Genomic DNA, 26,884 nt, shown 5'->3' with positions numbered 1-26,884 from the left:
AAGTAGAATCACGAATACCAAATTAATTGATGCCGTTGATATGGAGCAGCAGCCACAGCTACCAGGCATCCCGAGTTCCAACCATCTGCTTCAAGAAACTCTCTCTTTGATGATCCATTCCATCCAGCCTCCACTCCACTACACTCCAGCTCCACCTCCTCCGCCGCCTCCACCACATCTTTCTCTGATGTGTGTCAATATGTGGTGTGCTGCCACTCATATCTGTGTACTTCTAACACTCACTGTGTGACGATTGGGTGTATGCGTGAGTGTCAAATGGGTAAATAATACCCGGTTCATGTTTTGAATTAATTCTAATTGAGATTCATTTGTAAGCAATCAGTTAGATTGTTCAGTGGCGATCTCTCGGCTTACACACAGATATACAGATATATAGATGGATGGATCTTAAGCCAATGTCATCGATGGTTTCCTTCTCCCTACAGCTCCCTAGCCCAGTTCTTCCATAGACTGCACAATTAAACATTGAACCGCTCCTTCCCGTAGCTTTTTACCCCTGCCCCTACACCTGCCCCTTTCCCTGTCCATGCCCCGGCTAAATGCCGAACTAAATGCTGCCTATCGCTTGATAGACGTAATTAATAAGACACGCCAGCAATCATAATTGAAAACATGTCTTTTAGCGCCGAAAGCCTCGTAAGTGCAACACGTTGCCATCCCCATCGGTGAGGGGGGCTAGTCGCCGACCTGCACCCATATCAAACAATCTTAAACTTAACAAGCCACAAAACACAAAACACTCCCCCTATTGTGGCACCTCCCCCTTCCATTGCCCCCACAAACAGCTACTATATCATCTGCCATCTCTGCCCATCGACAATTGTTTGACTTTGCAGCAATGTTGCAAGCTGCAAAATGCACTTCACGTCCGTCGGCGAGTCTCGGGCTCTCTCTCTGTCTCTGTCTGTGGGTCTGCGTCTGTGTGTGCATGTGTCTATTAGCAAAGACAGCTATGAAAATACCAGTTGCTGTTGCCACTTGCTGCCGTTGTTGCCATGTTGTGTTGCACGTGAGACGCAGACGAGCGTAAGACAAACAACAGCAACATTGGACGAAACGTGCGGCCAGCCAAATGCAATTAAGCTAAAAATGTGAAAAATATCCCCCCAGCGTTACTGGGGAAGGGGCAACTGCGGGAGTGGATATGCACATCCCTGCAGCCTTGTCCGGGGCCATGGAATGGCTACGGCGTTCAATAAATATGTAAATGAAGTCTGCTTTGCTTTAAATTGATAAAAGTTCTACGGCTTCTAGATTCCCAGAGAATATGTGTATCACAAATGCTATGGGTAGGGACTATATACATACATATGTATGATATTGAGTTTTAATTGGGATTATCAGGGAAACAGCATTGGGATATAAGGAAGACGAAAATAATATGGAATGGAAAGCATACTGACAATAGTCTGCAGATTAAATCGATTACAGTTGGATGCGATGCAAAGAGATATAACGAAATTAAATACAATACATTTGTATGCTTAAAAGGAAAACAGATGGGATAGAAGATGATTCGTTAGACACCTAAGAATGGAAATGGATTTAAAGATCACAAAGTGAAACGAGTTGGACGCAAGATTTCCGTTTGAAGCCCACACACGAAAGCCATTCCAAATGACTTGACTCCTTCGACTGATCCGCCGCGTCAGATGCTCTAATCCTGCGAAACAAAGCATAAAAAACACAGGAAAAAGACCCCTCCATCCTATAGATTTTAATTTCAATTGCACAACATTTGAACAGCTGTACGGGATAGGCAGCCGAGCAGGACCTGAACATGAACCCGAACCCGCGAGTCCTTTCTGTAAGTGCAGTTGCGTCGGAGTCGGAGGAGTTTGCTTTGACATTTAGCTGAGCGCAAGTGCAGTAGAAAACAGGACTAGGGAACGAGGGAACCACGGAACTAGGGACCCAGAACTCACCTTAGCCCAGCCCGAGGGGTCTTGTAAGAGAAGGAAGGAAGAACAGGAAGCGGCCTGCAACTGGGCCTGCGACTGTGTCTGGGTAACGGCAAAGGAGATAGCCGAGAGCCCTACTTAGATAAAAATTGCAGAGGAGAGCAGTGCGAAACTGCATTCCCAATGTAACTGCATCGGGGGTGGAGGGGCAGCCGGGACAGCTGAGGCCGCCACCGAGGGGTATTCAAGTGGAAAAGAAGAGGATGAGATGCGGTTCCTTCCTGGGCCAAGTATGTGTGTCAAGGGCAGGCGCCAAGGAGCGTAGAGCTCTGGCTAAGGAGGCAGCCAGCTGACGGCGAGTCCGATTCCGATTCAGAGTCGAGACAGGAGTCATGAGTCAGGAGACAGGAGTCGGCAGTAAGGAGTCAGAGTCCGAGTCGAAGCAGGAGTCAGAGTCAGGGTCACACCCACAGCAGGACAATCGGCAATAAAACAAAACAAAACGAAAGCGAACGAGCGAAAGGGAAAAGCGGGAGAAAACCGCAAGCCAAATTGACCGGACGCTCTTATTAATTTGCTATTAGCCATAGACAGACAGGAAGTTAACTTAATTTGTGTGGCTTTGGCCTAAACAGACAGAAAAAAAGAAACAGGGAAAAAAACAGAAAAAGTATACATCAGACAAAACAAAATGTTTTCTAAACAGGATGTGAAATGAGAGAAAGAGAGGAACGAACAGGACATGTGAACACGACGACAACTTCAAAGGTCTAATGGAGGAGAGGTGGAGATTGAATGTGACTAGTGAGGGAGGAGAGAGAGAGGGAGGCAGTGAGCTTTCACCGTTAGCCTTAACGAAGCTTGATTAGATCAGGGATGTACCTGCACAAAGGACATGGATCCCATCGCTCTCTCATCCCGCACCCCAAATGAGGGACCAATTAAAATGTTTGCTCTAGTTGTGATAGGTCGCTTCCTCCGCCAGCTCCCACTCCACTCCCCCGAACAAGCCGTTCCATTGTTTTCGCTTTTGGCCATGGCATGAGGGGCTGAAGGAGCCAGCCAGAAGAGCATGAGGCGGCGACCAGACAGATCGCAAGAAAAAGACAAGGGAATAAAAAAAACAAAAGTCGTTAATGATAAGAGACCAAATGACGTACAGCCCCCTCTTTTGCTCACGGGGAACGATTAGACAGGGGCAGAAACAGGGACAGAGACACACACATGCCAAGCTTCACCTTGGAAGTACGAGACGAGTATTCCCGTTTTTATTGCCCGAGCGACAGGAAGCACTCTGGCATTCAATGGGGGAAGAGCCTAAGAGCAAGACCTCTCCGGTACGGCTGCGGCTGCGGCTGCTGCTTCTGTGGCACAAATGAGGTGCGAGCTCTCGATTTCGAGATTATCATATCAGAGCATACACATCGGATGTGGCCTCGCAGCACCCTCGTTCGTGCTGCAAACAGCCGGAGGACAGCAGTGTCCTGGCCTACTTCTTACAGGCAGTCGCAGTCTTGCTCCTGCTGAAAGTGAAACCCGAGGTCTGACAGGAAGCCAGGAAGCCGTTTTCGACGTGTGCCAACTGTGTTCTGGCCCTCACATCCAGCACGTGCTGTGGCCCTGGGCCCCATCGAAGCTGCAGCCCCGTCAGTCGTTGTGACCAATGGATGAATGGTCCTGTTAATCGGTTATTGTTACGGGGCTCTCCGAAGGACAGTAGATGGAAAGGAAAGTGGAGCCAGAGCTAGTCTCCCATTCAGGTGCGGTTCTCTAAGAGTTTCTCCAGTGTATTCTTTCCATCGTTTTTTGCGGCTGGCGTCAAACTTCCTGAACTCGTAAACGCACAGCCTCGCCTCTGGAAGGGCGCATGGGAAGTGGATTTCCCTGTTTATTTCCCTGCTGTTTTCTTTTCGCCGTTCGCTCTTGCAATTGCGAATAATGGTTTTATGCATTTGCTGACAGTTTTCAGGCGAGGCCAACACTTTTGTCCCGTTTGATTGGCTTAATTATTTGTAGACAAATGCCAGTGTCCCCTCTCCGTGTGCCACCCAACTCCGATTCATAGAACATACGAACGAAAAAGAGGCAATTAAAGAGAGAGGGCGGGTATGGGGATGGGCTATGGGGCACTGTCAGTGAACACGCGCCAAATGTGCTGGCACGGGAGGGGACAGGAGGAGGAGTAGCGGTTGGCCAGAGCCAGCTTGGAGTTGCAATTTCCAAGTTACGCGTGCGAATATGTTGCATGGCCAGGCCGAGTGGCAACACTCCACATGGCATGTGGCAAGTAGCAAGTAGCAAGTGGCAGGCGGCAAGTGGAAAGTGGAAAATGGCACCTTGCTGCACCGTGTCTGGCGTCGCATTTAATGCTTTTCTTGGTGTGAATTAATTTTATTGCCTAATTGTCTCTCCGCGACACATGTTGCAACTATTAAGCGCATTTTAAACAGGCCCAACTATGTAAGTTTATGGGCTTTGCTCTCGAGGACCACGCCTCAACGGCCCGCACACACCACCAAACCCCACCACGTGCCCCACGCCCCAAGCCCTAATGCTCGCGACTTTACGAGTGTTTGCCCGAAGACATATGAATTTCTCTAAACCGAAATATATTTCCCGCACGGTAGAAAATTTTTGGCGACACTCGGAATCGGTTTCTTCTCTAAACATCGGAATATGTCTTTATTTTTAAGCAGAAACCGTTTTTGCAGCCCCAAAAAATCACCGCTCGAACAGGAAATGCACCGAGGAGAGCCATTTGAGTGTTTCGGGGAAATTAAGTAAGCAGCAAAAGTGGCCGTCGTTTCAATATTCACATCCCTGATGGTGGTAAGCGGGTGAAAACTATCTTAGCCATCTGTTCAACTTCAAAGATCTTTAAAATTACTTTATGTTTCTCCGAGTAATGGGTACATTCCTATCTTCAGGCCCTCAAAGTTTTTAGAAAACGATCAATTTATTCGGTTTTAGTTAGCTCTCTACATTACGCAGTACACCCATCCCATAGATACATATCTTTTGCATCTCTCATCAGCATTTCAGCTGTTCCGACTTCGACGTAGACCTGATGACTTGTCTAGGACCTCCATCGCCATCGCCCTCAGTCGAGTGTCACCCTCACCTGTTTGCATTGCCATAGCTACAGGGATCTACAATATACGAGTGTGTACATATACATGTACTCGTATCTCCCTCTATCTCTCTGGCCATATCTGGCTATCTCTCTTTCTCTAACAGCTCCCCTCTCCCTTAACGTATTTTATTAATTGCACGTGGGGGGACCTTTGGTGGTTGTCTCTGTGTCTTCTAGCCGTTTTTTTCCGGTTCCAGTTCTCCCCTCATTCCTGGCCTTTGGCCATTTGGCCAGGCCCAGAAAGGTTTTTTTACTCTTTCTGGCCCTGGCCCTGTCTCGGGGTCCGTCTCTGGGTGAGTTTCCTCATAGCGTTTTTCCTTAGCGCTTCCCGCTCATTTTTTTTTTCTGTTTTCTTCTTTGGCACAATGGGTTAACCCACACACAAACACCCAAACGGACACACGCACATTTGATCACTTCCCCGACGGCGTTCGTTTAGCTCGATTACGCTTCCGGTTGCTGCTGCCCTGCCTCTTTCGCCCCTCCGCATGTATCTTCCTTCTTCTTCTTCATTCTTCTTGTGCCTCCCGATCCTGCAATCGAATGACACAATTTCTGTTTTGTCATCTGCCCCTGTTCCCGGCTCCCTGTTCCCTATTCCCTGCCGTGAGCGCTTCCTCTTCTCTCATTGTCATTAGCCTCCTTTTCTCTTCATATCGATCTCTCTCTCTCTCTCTGTCCTTGTATGTATGTGTAATGATCTTGGCAATTATATGTATAGGTGTGCGTGCTGCAAAGGCAAATCCATTGTCTGGGCAGGGAGCAGAAAACATAAATTATAGGATAATCCGACATAAGCGTATTTCCATGATCTGTACGAGTCTCTTCGGGTAAGGTGACAGAATGAACGAATAATTGAATGGTTGGGGCATAAATGAATGAACGATTGAGTGAATGATGGAATGACTGGGAGACCGAGACCGTTGACAACTTCCTGCTGGGGGAAGGGGACTATCGACTCCCGCCGACTCTTTCCAATTAGTGTTTTCTGTGATTGCTCCACATGCAGATTAGCTAACATTCACATCACATTACCCCGCCCACATGGCGTGCCATAACTAAACCGTTAGCACCCGCCAAAGCCCCCAGCAGCCCCTCTGCAGTTTTGGACAGCATTGGATTAGGTTTAGCTAACACGCAAAGTTTAGCCAAGCCAGGTTGCATTTGCCGTGTGGGGACCACCACCACGAACAAAATACGATGACACCGATAAGCGGCTATCGTCGTCTGACATGCAACCGATGACCCAGGCATAGGTGGCATCGGTGTAGGAGTGAGGGTCACCTGGTAAAGCTTTCAATTTGTACAGGAATTGATTTGCCTTTTCAGTGTTAGTACTAGGGTTATTGTCAAGCACGCAACCCACATATCCACGAATGTCGCTGATGAGCTACGGGGATTTGACGTTTGGTCAACACTTTGTCAGCCACACAAATCTCTGGGGGACGAGGGAATATTTACCCTACCCCTATGCGAAGTTCTTCTTCTGAAATCGTACGGACATAGGACTTGGATTGGGATTCAGAATCGAATTCAGAATATGATATGATTGTGTTAATTGTGTGTCCAATCAATCAAGTTCTGTTTGCTCGGAGACACACTCCCAGTCCCCGAATCGGGGGCGCTTCATTAAGATAGCACTGGAAATTTATCGAATGCCATGGCTCGATTTCTGGCACATTTCGATCTTGGACCTGCCGCTGGTGGTTATCTTCGGAGCGGAGCGGTCAAATCGATACCGAAACTGGCGCATAATTCCCAGAGACCCGTGCGATTAGATTAACCCGCCGACAGTGTCGGGGCATTTGATATAAACTTAGGAACCTAAATGGATAGTAATTCTTTGGGTTTCCAGTCTGTCCAGTCCATAATCATGTCGAAAGGTTTCTGATAAAAAGGCAAACACAGTAATTTACACATTTAGATATATGTATGTACGTACATGTACACACATGGGGGATGGGGATGTGATGGGGATCGGCGATTGATTAGATTTGGATAAAAGGCGGCTGGTCACCCCTTGTATAGATTAAAATTGGTTAATGATCGATTTATCGTCTTGCTGGCGACTTAATTGTGGGCCTCGTTTACGGCTCTGATTAAAATTATGAATATACTCATATTGAAGCCTCATGGAACCAGAGGTGCGATTTCAGAGAGAGAGAGAGAGGAATGGAGAGCCAGAGTCAGAACGGGTCTGAGAGAGAGGGCTAGTCTAGAGACGGGACAGATAAGTGGATTAGCTGATTCACAGTAGCGAAAAGCGGTGGACCGTCGATCGCCAATAAATCGTCGGTAATTTGAAGCAATTTAGTTATTGACAGCGGAGCGGGGAGTGACCGGGTCTCTGAGTAGCTGAGAGGGGGGAATGTGCAAGTAGCTTATTTTCCCGTATTCCGCTTTCTGCTGCAAATTCAAACTAATCCTCTGTAAGATGTCCACACACACACAAACACACACACGCCGATACGAAAACGGAGAAGAAGTGCTGAGCATTTCCTCTCCCCATTAGTAGCAGAACGAGAGGGTAAGAAAGAAAGAGAGAGAGAGAGAGAGATCGCTGCTGGGTGATCGCCACTTCCTGGGCATCAGAGCAGCGGCGATCGGCGTCGTCGTCGTCGTCGTCGTCGTCCGCTGTTAATGTGTGACTTTTGCTGTGTTTTCCAGCGACATTAATTTCGTGTGTTGGATCTTAAGCCGGATTTAGTTAAGCAGCTCAGCGATCGTCGGGCGAGCAGCGAGCAGCGAGCAACGATCGCCGCATTAAGTACGCTTCCAGAGGCTTCACCGGCTCCACCTCCAGCACCAGGTCCAGCTCTGGTCACATTTTGTTGGGCCTGCTTAGGAAATATAATCCCTTTTGTCGATGACCGGCCTGATCGCCGCTTACTCACTGTGCTGTGATGGCGATCACCTGTTTGGCTTGCCAGCGATATTGATATGCTCCCTCTCTCCGCCCGGCTCCCTCTCTGCCACTCTGCCACCGTGGGTCTCTTTTATAATGTGTCGCACATTAGTTAGCAGTTAATACTTTAAATAAGACGAGGTTACCGACATTTTGTTGGCTCTGACTCGGCTTGAAAGAAATATGTATGCTGGGACTTGCTTGTCTGAGCCGATTGTGTCTGTGACTTGTAGAAATCGTTGCCTCTGTCTTTGCTGCTGCTTTTCTGCTTCAGCCTCTGCTTCTGCAGCTTATGATTTTCAACGGGGCGTATTAGTGATAAATAATAAATCTTCAACACCAAAAATACCTTCGTGTAAGCCCCACAATGTCATCGTGATCGGCGCGGCAATCAGAACCAAAGTTTATAAGCAGCCAAAACTCACATCTATACTATATATACAGACGTTCATATGGCATACAAACGTACATATATGTACATAAGTATATATATGTATATACATATACATATCCCGCAAGATATTCATTTCATTTCCACTTGTCATAATTTTCAAAACATTCGGATATTTATGTGAATCGGGATTTGCCTGCCTGCCGGCCCCATGTATAAATAGTTGCAGAGGGGAAAGAAACTCGTCCAGTGTCTATATGGAACAAGCTAAATCCACTAATTAAGAATGAGAAAGGTGACAATGGGGGTGGAAGCGCTGGGAGGTGCTCTCGGAGATGCGTAAATTGTATAAAATTCGATGGTTTTTCCGTGTTTTGTCAGGGTCTGCGCATTCCGATTAAGCTGAATGATAAATTGCCAAACAAATATCTGGAGACATGGAGGGGAATTTCAGACTCTAGATTCACTCCATTTTCTCCTACAAGTTAATTTCCCAAACTGGTTATTATCACTCCCTCGAACTTTTCCATTTCGGCTATTTCGTGGTGTACTCTTTCTGTTTTTTATCAGCGTTTGGCTCGCCTTAAGCTACAAAGCCTGAACCGCTTTTATCGCAATGTCTTACAAATCGTTTTATCAAGGTGTCATTAGCCAGAGAACCACTACAAAAACAACAACCACAACAACAAGACAGCCCGAAAGGTGTTTTATGATAAGTGCAGAAAGAAAAACTCAACAAGTCGAACACGTTTTGTTGATTATCTGGGCAGCAGAAGAGCCGGAGAGCCGGAGAGCGGCCCCTTTGAAATTGGGGAATAGAGAACCCGAAACATGAACATGAACCGAAAACCGAACACGGAAAATTGGAGAGAATTGATTTAAGGCCGCTGCAAGTGCCAAAAAGTAATGAAGAAATAGCAATAGAAACAGAAATAGAGAACTTCCACCGACAACCTGACAGCTTGTAATTAACTTAAAGCATTTTCGTTGTCTCCGATACGAGTATCTGGGCTGGGGATGCTTTTCATACGCTTATTTCCCGTTCCGGCGAACGCTCTCAGTTTGATTGGAGCTCAGAATCCGCAACAGAAGCTGACGCAGAATCTGAATGGGGATCAGAATCGGAATCGGAATCAGGGGCCAGGTCCAGCTTCAGCTTCAGCTTCTTATGTTAATAATCATTATAAATTATTATAATCCAATCGGCTTTGAATAATTAATAAACCCCCTTTTTATATAAATACATATATCGTTTGTATGCAAACTCCGCGAAGGCGCATAATCGGGCGGTAAAAAGCCGCTCAACTGTCGAATGGTGAGATCGGGGTTAGAGGTGGTTAGCGGTGGTTAAAGGGGGGGAAGAGATGAGTTGAGAAAGCGTAGAATGAAATGCTAAAAATGTGTTACAATCAAGAGGAAGAAACGCTAAAGAGATCAACGTCGCATAGGGTAGAGAGAGAGAGAGGGATAAATGGTTGGGGAACATGCTTAAGCCCTGATAAATACGGAATGCCCCAACAGAATGAGTTTGGAAAAGGTGCTAGACCCCGATGAAGACAGAGGACAATGGGCAGCGGCACAGACAGAGAGAGAGAGAGATGACACTGAACGAGGAAGAAAAGCAGTGGAAGGCGATGGGGGAGGAGATGATGGAAAGAAAGCCAACCAACAGAAGGCGTGCCCGTGCTCCAGCAACAACAAAGATGACAAACAGTTTGGACATTTATGAGCAGCATTTAATGGACATTTGACTACCGGAATTTAACGAAACCGAAAACGTGGGAAGAGAGCCGCAGGAGTGCGGAGTAGAAGAGTAGAATGCATTGGGCTTCGGGAATCGGAATAAGAATCCGAATTCGTTGCACGGCCAGATTAAACCCGATTATCATTAGTCTTGGCTGGAGACGAGACGAGACAGATGAATTGAATGGCTGGGATGCGAAGGGAAGGGGGAGTGGAGGAAATGACTATTAGATGATCGGGCCCATTGAGCAGGAAGCACAAACCAAAGAAGATTTCAATTAATAAATATTCCATTATCTGAGTTTCAGCCTTCCAGCACTCACAGATTAGACAAAGTCGAACCATTTATAATTTATAAGACGTCCTATCTGGCGGGAATGGAAGAGGAAGCAGCAGAGGGGGTGATCTAACCGTGTATGAAGAGACAGCGACAGCGACCCCGCACGGCATTATCTATTCGTGGGCTTCAATATTTTCCCCTCAAAACAAAAAACCCAAAAAAATTATCACAACAATAAAACTAAATGCTTAATAATTAGTTTTCAAAGCAAAAGAAATCACCAAAATGTGACACACACTCGCACTCACACACACACACACACACACACATACTTAAACTCGTGCGGATTTGGTATTGAAAATGATTTGTTATACTTTACGAAAGAATTCTCATTTATTTATACCCATTCTGGCCATACTGGTTTACTATCTGGCCCGGCCGGAGGAGGAGGAGGAGGAGGACGACCAACTTACGGCGTCTTATCTTAATCCCATTCACTAAGCATATGCGTCGACACATAAAACTGTCAAAAATAGGAACCAGCCAAAAGCCAAGAAGAAGATGAGGAGAATCGGAGTGAGTCGAAGACGCGAATTCCCTAGCATATGCCCAATGGATTCCGAACCAATATCAACCAACTTTCCAACTAAATCTTAAGTTTTAGAGAACACAAAATATTTCTCTCGGTTCCCCAAAACGATTATGGATAGTTTAGTTCCTCTTTTTCTGGAAATAAAAGCCCTTTAATCAGCGATCACCCCTAAGGGACCCGTATATTGCTCCCGAAAGTGCTTTTCCGAATTTAGCTGAAGGCGTATCGAGGTTATATTTTTAATCTTTATCCTCCTGTGTAAATGGCAGAGTTCTGATTAGAGGCCGGACCGGGTATTACGTTTTGGCTAGGGTATATGGCCCCATATAGGAGTGACTGTGGCTTTGTGCTGTTTGTTTCTGAAAGCTCTTCGATTTGGGCAGTACAATCATTTTTGTGGCATGATTCGGGCAAGAAGACAATGACGATAGGTCCCCTCCAGCCCTGCGCCTCTGGATGACTCTGGCGATTGGGATTTGTTTAATTTACAACACTGAGGGGCCAAATCTCATTTGGAAATCAGATAGAAATAAAGAACATAAATTCATGGATTAGTCACCCTGTTTTCATCCGATATTGTACCGATATCAACGAGTTTGACAACGGCTGTGCTGTTCTGTGCTGTGCTGGGCTGAGACCAAGGCAGAAGTCAGAATCGGAACACAGAGCCCCAGATAAATATAATAATTACACTCACACAACATAATCAATTATGTCTGCTAATAAACGGAGTCCGGAGCACAGAGATACACAGATACAAAGATATCTGGTGTGTGTGCGAGTGTGTGAGTGTGTGACATGTGTATGAGCGATCCCCCACAACCCCTGCACTGAGGGTTGGACTAATCACGCCAGCATGTTCATAATCAATTTTATCGCACTTATTTGGATTAATTGCGATATCACTGACAGCGACTGGGTGACGGGGCGCTCGAGACCCGAGCCACGATAAAACTCGGTGTACTCACACGGCGATGACGCGATGGCAAAGCCCAAAGAGTATTCAACGATGTACACACGGTGAATGTTCTATATTGTCGGAAGGCTTCATGCCCCTACCCCGAACTCATCCCCATCGATATCTAAGTTTGGTATTGCGGCGTCATCGCCTTATGCCGAAATTACCAGCATTTGTCAAAGTTACCGTCGGGATTATCTTATCTGCCTGGCAAAAGCCCCCCAACCTGAGAACTCAACCCACTTTCGGAGCTGGAGCTGGGAGCCAGAGGGAGTCGGATGAGCAGTTCCGTTCGACTGGGGGATCGGCTTTACAATGCAATTAGTCGACAAACAAACAAAAACAGAACAGAACAGAACAGAACAGAGCGGACACGAACAGAACAGAACAGAACAGAACGGAAAAGATAAATATAATGGAGTAAACCAAGAAGAGCGAGGGCATAGCGAAAGTGTTGCGTGTTGCATGATAAGCAGCACCGATCTCGAAAATCTCAGCCGATAAGGATTATCTTAATCTGCATAAATAGCAAAACGAGCGCATATCTACACACGTTATCACTACCATTTGGCCATATGTTTGCTTTGAACTGATTCAGCCAGAGCGGAACCCCATTCCGCAGGGCAGTCGGGCGCAAGATCGGACCGACTCTATGGCTGACTTAGTGCCTCCTAATAGGCGTGAAGTGCCGACGGCAATGCGAAGAAGATGACGATGACAAAATCTATTTACGATAGCGATTACTATTAGTAATCTCCGTCTCCTGAACGGACATTTCCCTTCGATCAGATCAGATCAGATCGTGTTGCATCGGAATGGAACAGAAACTCACCTGCTGTCCGGCATTGGCTGCCACCCAGGCCTCGGCAAAAGTCTCCATGGCGCTCTGGAAGTCCATCGTACGGGCGGTTCAAAGTTCTAATTGGCTCGTGGGGTTTTCTTTTCTCTCTTTTATTGCCAGATGCAGCAGGCTCGCTTTGGCATTAATTGATTCAAATTTGAACGGTTCGAATGGGGAACTCTGATTTTATTGCGATTCGTTAGTGGTTGATTGTAATTGTAAATTGTAAATTGTAAATTGAAGCGCGATAAGGGGCTAAGGTAAAGGTATGGTCCGATTTTAATACCGATTCCAAATTCGATTACTGCCCGGAGATTTTTTCAGCGGGTTGACGGTGACGCTGGCGTTGGAGTTGGCGTTGGCGGAGAGGCAAATTAGACACAGGCACACACTCAAACAAACTGAAACACGGGCGGTCAGGTAAACGCGCGCCTCGAACTTGCAACTTGGCTGGAACGGATTCGATGACGACTTCCAAAAGGCTGCGCGGCTTCCACTGATGCAGTTCTTGTTAGCTGTAGTTCTGGCTCTGGGTGTTGCTGTTGTTGTTGCAGTGGCTCTTGACGCGACATCATTAGTGCAGGCACGCCATAGCCGTAGCCATAAAATCGGGAACTGAGCCGAGATGGGCCTACAGTCAGGATAGGCAGCGCAGCGTGTCAAATGCCGGCTCCCGCGAATCGATAACAGTTCTCGAGCTCGTTGTGGGATCCCCGTCTGCAGATCGGGACGGCACTCTCTGGCTAATTCCGTCTGGCTTCTGTCTGTGGTCTGTCCGTCCGGCTGGTTAGGCAGTTGATTGGCTAACAGGCTAATGGCTCTCAATCCCTGGCCGATCGACCATCGACTCTGCAGGCGTGTCTGTGTATCGTTGTATTTTTGTATCTGAGCGGCGCGTCCTCTCACAGCTCAAGTTGGCGGGCAACTGACGGCATTCTTTCGCATTTGCAGTTGGCAGCGGCGCCGGCTGCCTTCGGCTCCCCATACAGTTCGTTCTCATCCCCAATTTCAATGCCGCCCGCCTTCGTGTGTGTGAGTCACGAACGACACAACGCCGACACGCACACAGTTAAAAAGGTGAGAGCGTTTCTCTTGGCTGGAAGCCACGCTCTCTCCGTTGTAGGAGTATCTGTGTGCCTGCGTGTATCGCTAGTTAATTTCAAGTGAGAAATAGTAGTAGAATCCGGGGAAGCATTAGCAAAGATGTAACATGTTTTTGCACCAATTGGAGAATTCGGTTGGGTTTTTTATTAGTTTTAGTCGTAGAAATTATTCTAATGTTTGTTTGGAGATGAAAATCAGCGAAAATAATACTTCAATAAGTAGACAAATATATCTGAAAGTCAAAAGCGTCTTAAGGACGGAAGTTGCTGTGGAACAGAACTTTGAAAATTGTTTGCAAAGCAACAGGCTGAATAATGACTATATCAAGTCTGGTTTTAACTCTAATCAATAACATATACATATATGTATGTACTTTAAAAAGTGTTAATCTCTTCAAGGATACGATTAGTTACTGACTTCTTGCTATTTTTCTGGTAATCTTTCTTGTTTTCGCATTCAAGTAACAAGAATGTCTCAACCTATCCAACCTATCTTCTATACACTGGGATAGTGCATGTGGATTATCAAGTATTTCGAAATATCGGAGTGCGATCATTTATTTGATTGATATGTTTCTAAGGCCAGATCTCTCTAGCCATGACTATTTCGTTTGTCCCCTAGCTGCAGCACACTTATCGTCCCTTGGGGGAAATCCAAAAGGTAGTAGAAATACTACTAAATTGTGTCTTTCATTCGCTCAAACAAGCTGTCTTGCCTGTGTGCGTTTGTGTGTGACCAAAACAAAACACACACACATAGGAATACCTTCGCCACAGTGCAGCATTTTCGGAGAGCTAAGTGCCAAAGAGAGTCATGGCGAGAGAGAGAGAGAGCACGCACTTACACATGGACAGTGGGTAAACCTGTTCCGGCGCAGAATTGCACTTGTCGCCGCTCGCAGCCTTCGCCCAACCCCCCAAAGCAGCCCCATACACACCTCAGCCACACCCCCTCCCACTCCCCAATCCAGCAGAAGCATCGTTCGGCTGCGCGTTTTCTTTTATTTTTTGTGCGCTGTGCTGTGGCGAAACGCAATGGATTTGCTGCAAATTCGGGTGGAATTACTCGTGGCACACACATAAACGCGCGCACACACACTCTCACAGAAGCATCAACACATAGGAAGGGATACACTGTGTAGAGTGGGCGTGGGCGTGAGCTAAGCAGGTGCGAGCAGAGCGGCAATACGTTCGGGTCTCCGCAGCCTTCGACGGGATGAAAGAGTAAATCGGTTGCTTCTGGGTAGATGAATGGTGTGCGGTGGGGGTAGAAAAGGGGCCGACAGTAGCAACACCCACTCGGCATTTAGCACCTCCGTGAATGGCGACGACTACCTTCGTTTTCGGCTCGTGCACGAAGTGCAGCCCGGAACGGAACCAGTGTCCCCCAGACCCGTATGGACCCCCGGAAGGCCGGAGATAAGAGCGCAGATAATGCGCGCGCATTACATGTGATTAGGTGTGCGACAGCCGACAGGCGCCAGGATTTAGCCAACCGCGTCCCAGGAAGGGCACGAGTAAATGGTACATAGGACCGGACGGGTGCACAGGACTATTCCCTTCCTATTTCCCTCTCCCTCTTCAGGGTGGAGTTTCAGCTAGATGTAATTAGGTTCTGGAAGACCCAAGTATCCGATATGGAGATATGTACATATACTCGTTACATTGGGCTATGGAGTACATTCATAAGCATTCTCGTAGCGCTATTCCATCTGTATTTATTCCCAAAATGGGGAAATAAAGAGGCATAAATGTGAATGTTCTGCAATATCCCGATATTGGTTCAGATTATCGCTCGAGAAGGAGAACGATATTTTTTTTATTATCATCAATTCATTATCTCGCGTGCTGTTTTTCATTTCCCCAATGCGCATACTCTCCCTTTCTCGCTCTGCCCAACGTTCGCGCTCTCCCTCTCTCTTAGTCTCTCTCTCTCTCTCTCTCTCTCTCTCTCACCCACACTCATGCACACAACCACTCACCTCACACACACTAGCGCAGAGACGAGCGCCGCACTTCGTGCCAGAGCGAGATAATACATCGAAAAAATTAGAGCAAAGAGAGATGAGCAAGTGTAAACGCAAACGAAAAGCGCCAAACCAAACCAAAGAATACGAAAAAAGAGGAAAAACACGAAATCAACATAAAAAGCGCCGCCAAACCAGTTCGGGCGAGACTCCGCCCCCGGCGCTCGCTGATTGGCTAAGCGCTTTGCCTTTGCCTTTGCCTTCGCTCGAGACTTCATCTTTTTCTTGTATTCTTTTTGCCCGTTTGCTCTGCTTGCGGTTTTACCGTCACCCCCTCCCACCCACTGGTGGGACTTTTCCCCCGCACACACCTACTCACCCATCCTTCCCACTCAAAGCAAGGCGGGCAGTCGACGTCGACGTTATTTGTGGGGCTTTGGCAAAATTCGGTTCTCAAAATCTTTTGCTGCTCTTAGCATTTTAGATAGAAACACACAGATACACACACACACACACACACACAAAAGGACAGGGGCAGATGAAGTATCCTTTTATGTGCCACATAGAGAAACACAATTAATTCCAGGACAGGACATACATAAGTCAGGTTGATAGTCCAAATTATAGGAGCACATTAAATGAAGAATAATGAATACCACGAAGGATTGGGAATACATACCTGTCTTATTCCTTTGAGATTTCGAAAACTCCTAGCGAATCATCGTTACAAATCCGAACAAAGAAGTTGCCTGTCAAATTCTTTTTAAAACACAGCAATTCATATTAGAATACAGAAGAAGTAATTATACCCGATACTCAAAATGAGTATTGGGGTATATTAGATTTGTGGTAAAAGTGGATGTGTGTAACGTCCAGAAGGAATCGTTTCCGACCCCATAAAGTATATATATTCTTGATCAGCATCAATAGCCGAGTCGATTGAGCCATGTCTGTCTGTCCGTCTGTCCGTCCGTCCGTCTGTCCGTCTGTCCGTCCCCTTCAGCGCCTAGTGCTCAAAGACTATTAGAGCTAGAGCAACGATGTTTTGTATCCACACTTCTGTGATATGTCACTGCTACAAAAATATTTCAAAACTTCGCCCCGCCCACTTCCGCCCCCACAAAGGGCGAAAATCTGTGGCATCCACATTTTTAAAGATACGATAAAACCAGAATCGTAGAGGATGACTATATGTTCTAGAGTGTAAAATCTCAACCAGATCGTATAATTATTATAGCCAGAATCAAGAAAACAATTTCATTCTTTCTCGCTCTGTTTCATGGTCGGTTTTGCCAATTGCAAGATATGAGTTCAAGGATCTCAGAACCTATAAGAAGAAGGAATCGTTTCCGACCCCATAAAGTATATATATTCTTGATCAGCATCAATAGCCGAGTCGATTGAGCCATGTCTGTCTGTCCGTCTGTCCGTCCGTCCGTCTGTCCGTCTGTCCGTCCCCTTCAGCGCCTAGTGCTCAAAGACTATTAGAGCTAGAGCAACGATGTTTTGTATCCACACTTCTGTGATATGTCACTGCTACAAAAATATTTCAAAACTTCGCCCCGCCCACTTCCGCCCCCACAAAGGGCGAAAATCTGTGGCATCCACATTTTTAAAGATACGATAAAACCAGAATCGTAGAGGATGACTATATGTTCTAGAGTGTAAAATCTCAACCAGATCGTATAATTATTATAGCCAGAATCAAGAAAACAATTTCATTCTTTCTCGCTCTGTTTCATGGTCGGTTTTGCCAATTGCAAGATATGAGTTCAAGGATCTCAGAACCTATAAGAAGAAGGAATCGTTTCCGACCCCATAAAGTATATATATTCTTGATCAGCATCAATAGCCGAGTCGATTGAGCCATGTCTGTCTGTCCGTCTGTCCGTCTGTCCGTCCGTCCGTCTGTCCGTCTGTCCGTCCCCTTCAGCGCCTAGTGCTCAAAGACTATTAGAGCTAGAGCAACGATGTTTTGTATCCACACTTCTGTGATATGTCACTGCTACAAAAATATTTCAAAACTTCGCCCCGCCCACTTCCGCCCCCACAAAGGACGAAAATCTGTGGCATCCACATTTTTAAAGATACGATAAAACCAGAATCGTAGAGGATGACTATATGTTCTAGAGTGTAAAATCTCAACCAGATCGTATAATTATTATAGCCAGAATCAAGAAAACAATTTAAACAATTTCTCGCTCTGTTTCATGTACGAAAATCTGGGGAATCCACAAATCTCAGAGACTATTAAGGCTAGAGTAACCAAATTTGGTATCCGCACTTCTGTTAGATCTCACTATAAAACGTATATCTCAGAATTTCGCCCCACCCCCTTCCGCCCCCACAAAGGACGAAAATCTGTTGCATCCACAATATTGCAGATTCGAGAAAACTAAAAACGCAGAATCATAGATAATGACTATATCTATCAGACTGCTGAATCTGGATCAGATCGGAACAAATCAATTTGCACTGGCTACGCAGCGCCCGACGTCACGCTCAGACTGATTTTCTGTCTCTCTCGCACGCACTCTTCGTCGTGTCGTTTAATATTAGCGGCGTCTGCCGGAGGAGAGCCATACTGACTTAGTATCGGGTATAACTGTAGAGTTGCGGTCTCCGCAGCAACTCACAACGTTCCCCCTCATTTTGAATTCTGATTAGCAAACAAGAAATTTTCTTCGGGGACAGGCTCTTGTGACGTAGTCGTAGATCGATTATGATAGCTAATTTTCGTCAGGTTAATGTCAACATCACACAATACTCATCTCGAAATGACTAGAACAATATAAAATTATAATTGATAATTATCAGGGAATTATAACTCGTTTAAAGAGATCTCTCTTATTCCAAGAACTTATGAGATCCTGTGGATGTGGATGGATCCTGATCCAGTACCTTCAAATATTAGTCAGCTTGTGGAACACTACCATTTCCCCGACTACTTTGGTATTTTACTGTTCCCAAAAGGTTTTCGAATTTCCGGTTCGGTGACATCTTTTGGGTCACCGAATGCATCATTGCAAATTGTGTGCTGAGCAGCTCCACTCTACCATCTTTCCTATTTTTCCATTTTAGACACATATGTAAGTTATATTTACTGTTAGCCAACTTCTCATCAACTCACACCCCGCATCCCCCCCTCAACAGATCCTGTGGGCATGCTGCGGCAAAATATTTATATAAGAGAAAACGCGACATCATCCAGCCAAAAAAGACGTATTCTACATGGTCTGCTTGTGTGTATGTATGGGTCTGGGCGTGCGTGTGTATTTGTGTGTGTCGAGGGAGAGACACTGATGGCTGGGTAGGGGGAGTCGCCTCCCGTTCCTAAAAATCAATAATTCTATTAAAGCTCCACTTTAGCGCTTGTCGGGCGCCATGAAAAGTTAAAATTTTTCATTTTTACGAGGACGCACTGTTGGGAAAGTGTTTCAACATGAACCGTTGGACGGACGAACCCTATGGAAGCTCCTGGGGAGTCTGGGGAGGGTCTGGGTCTGGTGAAAATAGGGGCAGAGTTGGCGTGGGTCCCCTATTACAGTTATTACTGAATGTGGCGGCCATCAGCCGCGCTAAGAGCGCTCGTTGCCGTCATTGCCCCATCACCATCATCGTCGTCATCATCCCGGACACTGACGCGGACACGACACGGACACGGACACGGATGCCATAATGGTCGAGCCATCATCTCAGGGCGAAGCACCATCATCATCAGCATCAGCATCAGACGGGGTCCCGAGTCCTCGCATGGCCCAACCCCCTTTTGGTGTCATTGTCGGCATAATGACAAAAGGACATTCATTAAGTTTTTGATTTCTGATTTTATTGTTGATTAAACGCATAACGCAGCCATGTCCTGCCCGGGTAATGTCGAGTAATGCCGAGAAGGATACACCGTCCCTGTCTCGCTGGCGTTGGCATTGTCCTCTCTATCTCCCAGCACTGAGCACTGAGCACTGAGCACTGAGCACTTCCGGCAAGAGCATCAACTTGACATTTCCGCTCTGGTTCGGTTTTCGTTCTTTCTTTCTTTCTTTTCGGGTGATGGTCCATCCCTGCAGGGAGGGTGGTCGTTGTCCCGCTGCTGGCTTATCAACCCACTCAAGGATACACTCGAAAGAGGGCGGGGGGCAGAGGACTCCGACAGTAGCGCCTGTATATAGAGCCGGAGCCTGGCGCTGTTGGCCAACCAATTCGATTGTCTGATTAGGGAAGCTTGGGTATTATCCTGGCCAGGACGTGTGTGCGTGTCTTTACATGGAGCTCTCAAGTGCTGCCATTCGCCCTGGCTCAAGTGTCGGCGTTCTCCGGGTGTGTCTGGGTGGGGCCGAAAGACGCCGGAGTGGGGGAGGGATAACCACTGCCTGGCGGTGCCATTGGAGCTCAGTCAGAGCCAGCTGCAAGTGCGCTTGCGTCAATTTAGGGTTTTCCTTTATTTTTTCCCTCTACATACAAATTCATATACCTTCATACTATATATCTATGTGCAGATATGTGCTCTCTATATACCCGATTATGTGCTCGAGTCTCGAGACTTTTATTTACTCGACTGAACCGCAAAGGAGGATTTAATAGCGGAGTGGAAAATTAAGTGTACGTTTTCATCAGTAATGAAGCCTTGAAAGCTTTCAATGCTTAATAGAGATAATTTTCCATTTCTAAGAATATTATGGAGGATGGAATGGAATATTGGTTCTTTCAAAACTTCAAAACATACCGTAAATACCGACAACTTCCCAAAATTAAACTGAAAAACAGGCAAATTTCCGATTAAGATGACATCAGTCATCAGGCTAGTACAAAAATCGAATCAATTTCGTTATCATCCCACCCCGATCTCCGACATGACCGCCAAGGAACCCACTCCAATTAGTTGGAGAAATAGAAAATATGAGACATTAGCTAAACAATGTTCCGGTTTGGGTCCCAGCCCAGTCCCAGTCGCACCTCATGATTAAATGGAATAACCACATTTAGCACTCGAAATAATTGAAAGCATGGGGGGGGGGGGGGGGATGGACAGGGAATGGGAGAGGGACAAGTTAGTGGGTGGTGGCGGTGGTGACAACTGACACGGGTAAGCGTGCTGCGATCGGCGAAACTTCCACTTGAAAGCCTTAATTGATTTAACTGATACCAAGATAGTAAGACAGAACACAGCCCAAACCAGAGCTAGAGCCAGAGGCAGAGCCAAAGACAGAGCCAGAAGAGATGCCAGCAGTGAGAGTGAGACAGACATCCAACCCCTCTCAATAGAAATCAAGTCGAGTCGAATCAATAGATAAATTCGATGGGTGAATCGGATGTGCAACTGATTGCGGTTACCGTTGGATCGGCATCTTCAAAGTTCCCATAAAACACGATATCGATTTGTAAATTTCGCTTGGCGATAAGGAGCTCGACTTTGGTGGCTTCTCGTCTAGCGTTTGACAATGAATTCGAGATCACAGACCAAAATGGAGTCTTCGGAGTGTCCACAAGACACGGCGGGACCAGATTGCGGCTCCGCTCCTTTGTGGATGCCGCTGAACAATGTTTGACGACGTGTCGTGTATGTGTGTGTGTGCTTATCGCGATCGATAGATCGATGCGCAATCGGTATCGGCCGCTGTTGTTTGCCGATTGTCATTCGATGGTTGACATTGTCACCCCGCCCCGCACCACACCACACAACTCGGACAAATCCCTAATTAAAAAGATACTTAGATACTTGATAGCTGCCACCGCTTATCTCCAGCACAAATATTGGACTTTCGACTTAGCCAAAAGTCAGTCGAGATGTCGACTCTCTGTTGACCAAACAAATGCATCTGCAGACTACCTGACCTCTACTTTGCCTCTCCTCCCCTCCACACCAATCCTCTCCCCTGACGGACCGCACTTCAGTTGCCACGGGCAGCACTTGACTTTGTTTGCCCTGCCATTGAAGTCTCGAGCTTGTCGGTCGGCTTGTCTGTACAGTACAGTACAGAATGCCAAACCCACTCCACCTACAACTCCAACTCCCACTCCCACTGGGGACCTTGCGCGATTTGTTTTCTATATTTGCTCATTTCAGTAATGGTTTGTTTTTATTTTAAAAAACTGTGTTCAAAATTAACGCAAATAAATGGGGAGATAAAGCGGTGGGCAACCCTATTTTGGAATGAATGAATGGTGAATGCACAAATTTAGTTGTATGCAAGTACAAGCCGAGGGGAAGTTGTATTAATTCCGTATTAAATCTATTTGAATAAAAGGAAAATTATGATTTAGAAATGTATTTACGAAAGGTGGTCCCATCCGGAACAAATATTATTTGATACAACGAAAAAAGTGTTTTTGTCTGATTAGACGGCATATATTTTCTATGTGTTATACTAGAGCGTTGCCCAAACCCCAACCGCAACCCCAGCCCCACAACAACAGTTTGGGGCTTAAGAGTTGGCCGCAATTTTCTAGTTTGATCAGTTCCATCAGTGGACCAGTAGAAAATGTGGTTAAAGTTTAGAGTGGACAACTCAATTATCACATTTTCAGCATTTCCCGCTAAAAGCAACTCTATGATGATGCACACGGGGTCGCTTGACCGAAGGATAGTTTCATATGACCACATAATTAAATTAATTGCATCCAGAGAGCGTTCCAGTACCAATAGTGGAAGGAGTAGAAGGAGGAGTGTCTATGGAGAGATGAAAGCAGCGCTCAACATTTTGTGCGGGCTGTGGGTGGTAAATATTGGTTAAAAACTGAGAGCTGGCTCGTGTCCGCGGCGGGGTTCTCTTTGGGCCTAAACAAACACGGGCTCGGACTCGGGCAGAAAACACTCCTGACCAAATCGAGAATCAGACAAACAAATTTATTTCTCCTCCCCCAGCCAGTTCGTTTGATTTCGATTCGAGTGCACTTTTCCAGGGGCTTATCTCGCAAGAAATCGCTTACAGCGACCTCAGTGGCTCAAGTAGGACTAGAGGAACTATCCCCAACGGCACCTAGCCATCTACGTCCACCTACGTCTCCAGCCGTTCAAGATCGATAGGTTCATTCCGTTTGCTTTGTTCGGCTTTTGCGATTTGATTAATATTGACTTAGGAACGATTCTGTTTGCCCAGCTATTGTGTTCAGCTGTTCCCCGCTGATTAATTTGAGGCGATAAAGCTTAATTGGATTTCGCTTAGATAACTCGACTGAACAACCCAAAGATAGATTTCTCAGTCAGATTTCTGATTGTCCTCAGCTCAAGTGCTTGCCCTGTTTACTGCTCAAAATCGCAGCTAATCAGAGGCGGTGCGGGGCACCCAATGACTTTCAGGGGCAGTCGGTGGGACAGAACTCAATCAAAAGAGACCTACCAGCCAGCCCGAGAGCGCTTTCGCAGCTGTTATCTCTTGCCGCCACTGTAAGGCTCTCAGCTCCGGACTGTACCTCGATCTTCTCCACCTAAGATATTTAGCAGAATAGGAATTAAAACTCTGTCTCTCTGCGTCGAAGGGGATCTTCTTCCGAAATGGAGTCACCTTAGCAGTTAAGAGGAAGACTCTTATCCTTTCCATTTCAGATGTCCACTTGAGTGAAATAAATGTCCACTTACGCCCCTTAAATCTCATCGAATGGGAATCCTCTGAGTATGAGAGAAATATCTCTCCTTATAGCGCATACACACAATCCCCCTAAAAGGCAATAAAGTTTATCATGCAATTAAGAACGAATTACGCTGCTAATAGAATAATTAATGCAATTTCCCACAACATTAGGCACAAGCACAGCCGGAGACAGAGACAGAGACTAGGACAGCGACAGGGACAGGGATAGCGACAAGGAGAGCGTCACAGCAGCAAAGGACAAACATCAGGCGGCAGCAGAAGGAGCAACCGTGCAAAATCAAGATGAGGAACTCTCTATCGGACTCACCATCCATCCAGTGTCGTCCGCTCAGCCCCTGAACCACCCCATAAGAGCAGCCCTCCACACCAGAGCTCTGTGACAACTGTCGACGTGGGCCGGGAATGTTTTCGTTGTGCTACCAAACCCCATGAACTAAGCCATTCCAAATGGGGTTTATGTGTGTGAGCCGTGGCCTCGTCAGACCTCGGATGGGGGGGGGGGGGGGGGTGGGGACTCTACCGAATGGCAAGCAATTGCTTGGCCGCAGCATATAGGTACAGTGGAACCAGATCATGACCAATATTACAAGAAACTTCTGATTTAAATGAAAGAAGTATCTTCACTGATTTTCGTTTTTCAAAGGTAAGACTACAGTCTCCTGTCACTTTCAAATCACTATCTCAATCCCTACATGGTTGAACAAACTATGCACGACTTCAAGGTACAACTTGAAGGCAAAGTAAAACTGTGCGTCGAGGGCTCTCGAACTTGACTTCTCTCCTTGTAGCCTTTTTCCACTGTTCCATTCATGAGTGCCGCTCTGGCACCAATCCTTGCCTGCTTGTTAGCTATTCGTATTTTTATTTCTGGCCCAAGCCACAGCCAAGAAGCAGCCAAGAGTGGGAGTGAGGCTGCCAGCTCCCCAATTCGCCTCTCTCTTTTTCTCACTATCGCTCCCTTTCTTTCTCCACTCTATTGCTGGCAGTCTGGCAAAGTGTTTTGTGGCTGTGCCGCACTAATGAAAATGTCAAGTAAATTCCTGCTTTCGGACGGAAACGAAACTGCTCCTGCCACTACTGCTCCTGATGCTGATGCTGATGCTGATGCTGATGCTGATGCCGCTGGGGCTCCTCCTCTGCTGAGGGCTCTACCCGATATCGACTTAACTATCTCTTGGCTGCCGTTTCAGTGGCTGTGGGCGTGGGCGTGGGCGTGGGCGTGGGGCCGGGAAATGCATTTTGGTGCCGGCTTCAACTTGGCTTCCGCTTCGTGTCCCGTGTGTTGATGGCAATTGTGTTTGGCTTTACGAATACGAGCTGTGCTGCTGAAGCCTCGTTCCAACCCCCTCTTGAATTATAAACACAATGAAAAGTGATGAAACAGCATCTGAAATAGAAACAGAACCCAGAAGCATCAAATAATTGTCGCTGGATGCCAAACCCATTTCAGGTGCTCCCTGCTTTCCGCCAATGATTTTTTGAGAATTTTCCAGTTTGCTTCCATTTATCTACGTGGAAATGGAATGTCAACCGGAAAGTAGTTGTCAAGATTGTTAAGTCCTTATTTCTCTCACAGTCTGCCAGCTAATAGCTCGTTCTGGGATGGGGAATGGGTGTGGGGTCCTGGCAACGCATTTCCTGTGTGTATTTATGCCCTCCCCATAAGCGGGTTGAGGTAAGGTAAAGGAAACTGTTTCCGCTCCCTGCATTGAACCTTCTCAACGTACGACTTTGTTTGGGTTTCACCTGCTTACGGGGGCGGTGGAGTTTTGTGGGACATGTTCTTCTTCTGCAACGTGCAAAATTTAGTTTTACATTTTATATTTGTTTTGCGGGGATTCCACCTCATCCCTGGCTGGCTGCTCACAGTGGGTCGTCGGGTTCTGTGCCGGATTCGACGAAAGTTTCGCCGTGTGTGTGTGTGTCTGTGTTTGTGTGTGTGTACTTGCCTGCGTGTGGCTTGCCACCAGGACATTTCATTTGCTTTGGGGGCTCCACGGTAAAGAAGCTTTCAGACGTCTTAGAATTTTAAATGTAAAATATTCAAGGAAAGAAGCAAAACTACAAGCATACATGGGGTTTTGTGCAAAGATTTATTCTGTGGTCTCCCCATCCGTACTCTCCGCTACTCCACACCAACATTCACACAGCACAGCCTTTTATTCAGTTTGCTTTGGCTAATTAAGTGCGCTGCCTAAAAGTATGCAACAAAAGAAGTTTCATTGAAGAGGGAGGGATGGATGAAAGACTTCTTAGCCCTGTCAACTCGATTGTCGCGCTGAAAGGTACCGCCACTCCACCTCGAATCTCTTCCTAGCAAGAGCGCTCTTCTTACGCCTTTCTTACACAATTACGCATAAATCCCTTTTACGCGCCAAGCATATTTCACGCTACTTTGCGTCGTGCCATCCGATTCGTGGGGAAACTTTATGAAAATTTGATTAATCTTATCAAGATGCTCTGGCACTAAGACTGAGAGACTGAGGCTCTGACTGTCACTGAGGCAGGGCAGGGGCAGTCAATCAAAGGGTTGCCGAGAACCAGTGGGGAAAAATGAATTATCAACAATTTTTGCCGTCGCCTTCAGCCTGAAGTCGATGGCGCTTGCCTTTGTTCTAATTGAGTTACAGCCGGGTTGTGGAAAAAGGAGTGTTCGAGCATCTGAGTAAGTGAGTCACTATCGAAGCATACGCAATTTGCGATCCATTCGAACCCACTTTTTGCAACCCCCTCCACCCTTTTTGTGAGAAGTCAGAAAGTCAGCTTAGGCTCTGTGGAGCACAAGCTATGGGCAATTATGGAGGTTTTCTTCTTTTAAACATATTCATAAGGTAATTTTGGTCTGGGCTGAGGACCAATGGCTTGATAAGGGCACCGTCCCCGGACATCAATTGATACAAATGCGTATTAGTATATATTTTTTATTTGACCAAGTATCGACTTATTTTTGTATTCGAGTCGGAAAGAGGAAGGGGCATGACATCCTTTCAACGTAAGCTGCTTGTATCAATAAAAATTCGATTATGCACACACACATACACATGACACTGGACGGACCGGTCCCTTGCAACGATTTATCATTGTGTTGACTTTATCGGGCGAGGCACACAAAAAAGGAGGCGGGAAGGAGGCAGAGCAAGTAAGCACTCCACTTATAGTTGTGGACGACAACACACATATCACGCATACGCCTAGTTGGGCTGCGGCATATCAGCTTATTGCGGAGTGGGACGGGACAGACAGCCAGACGGTCAGGGCAGGGCAGACGCTTCCTTATGGAAGCTTTTTTCATATTTTTATAAATATTTTAAGCACTCGAGGAGGGGAAATCTGCAGAATTCAAGCAGCTTATCAGTACCGCTTGTGAGCTCTGAAACTGTTTTCCTTTTTTCGACCCCCGGAAGAAGCCTCCCGACTAAGCGTATCAAGAATCAAATGCCAAACAAGTCAACAAATTGGC

The 26,884-nt window shown here is 46.4% G+C and overlaps 1 protein-coding gene across 1 annotated transcript in view; it reads right to left on the bottom strand.

Moving 5' to 3' along the window:
- Window positions 1-13,680, bottom strand: part of LOC117188099 (homeobox protein cut) — a 46,394-nt gene extending 32,714 nt beyond the window's left edge. The window contains exon 1 of the mRNA XM_033391430.1: window positions 12,757-13,680. Coding sequence (XP_033247321.1) covers window positions 12,757-12,822 — 66 coding nt within the window. The 5' untranslated portion in view covers window positions 12,823-13,680. The remainder of the gene's footprint in view (window positions 1-12,756) is intronic.
- Window positions 13,681-26,884: the final 13,204 nt, after the last annotated feature.

The sequence above is a fragment of the Drosophila miranda genome, chromosome 3 (assembly GCF_003369915.1).
Source record: "Drosophila miranda strain MSH22 chromosome 3, D.miranda_PacBio2.1, whole genome shotgun sequence".
Taxonomy (NCBI): Eukaryota; Metazoa; Arthropoda; class Insecta; order Diptera; family Drosophilidae; genus Drosophila; species Drosophila miranda.
Note: the sequence above shows the minus strand (reverse complement) of the source record. Positions and strands in the feature narration are given on the sequence as shown.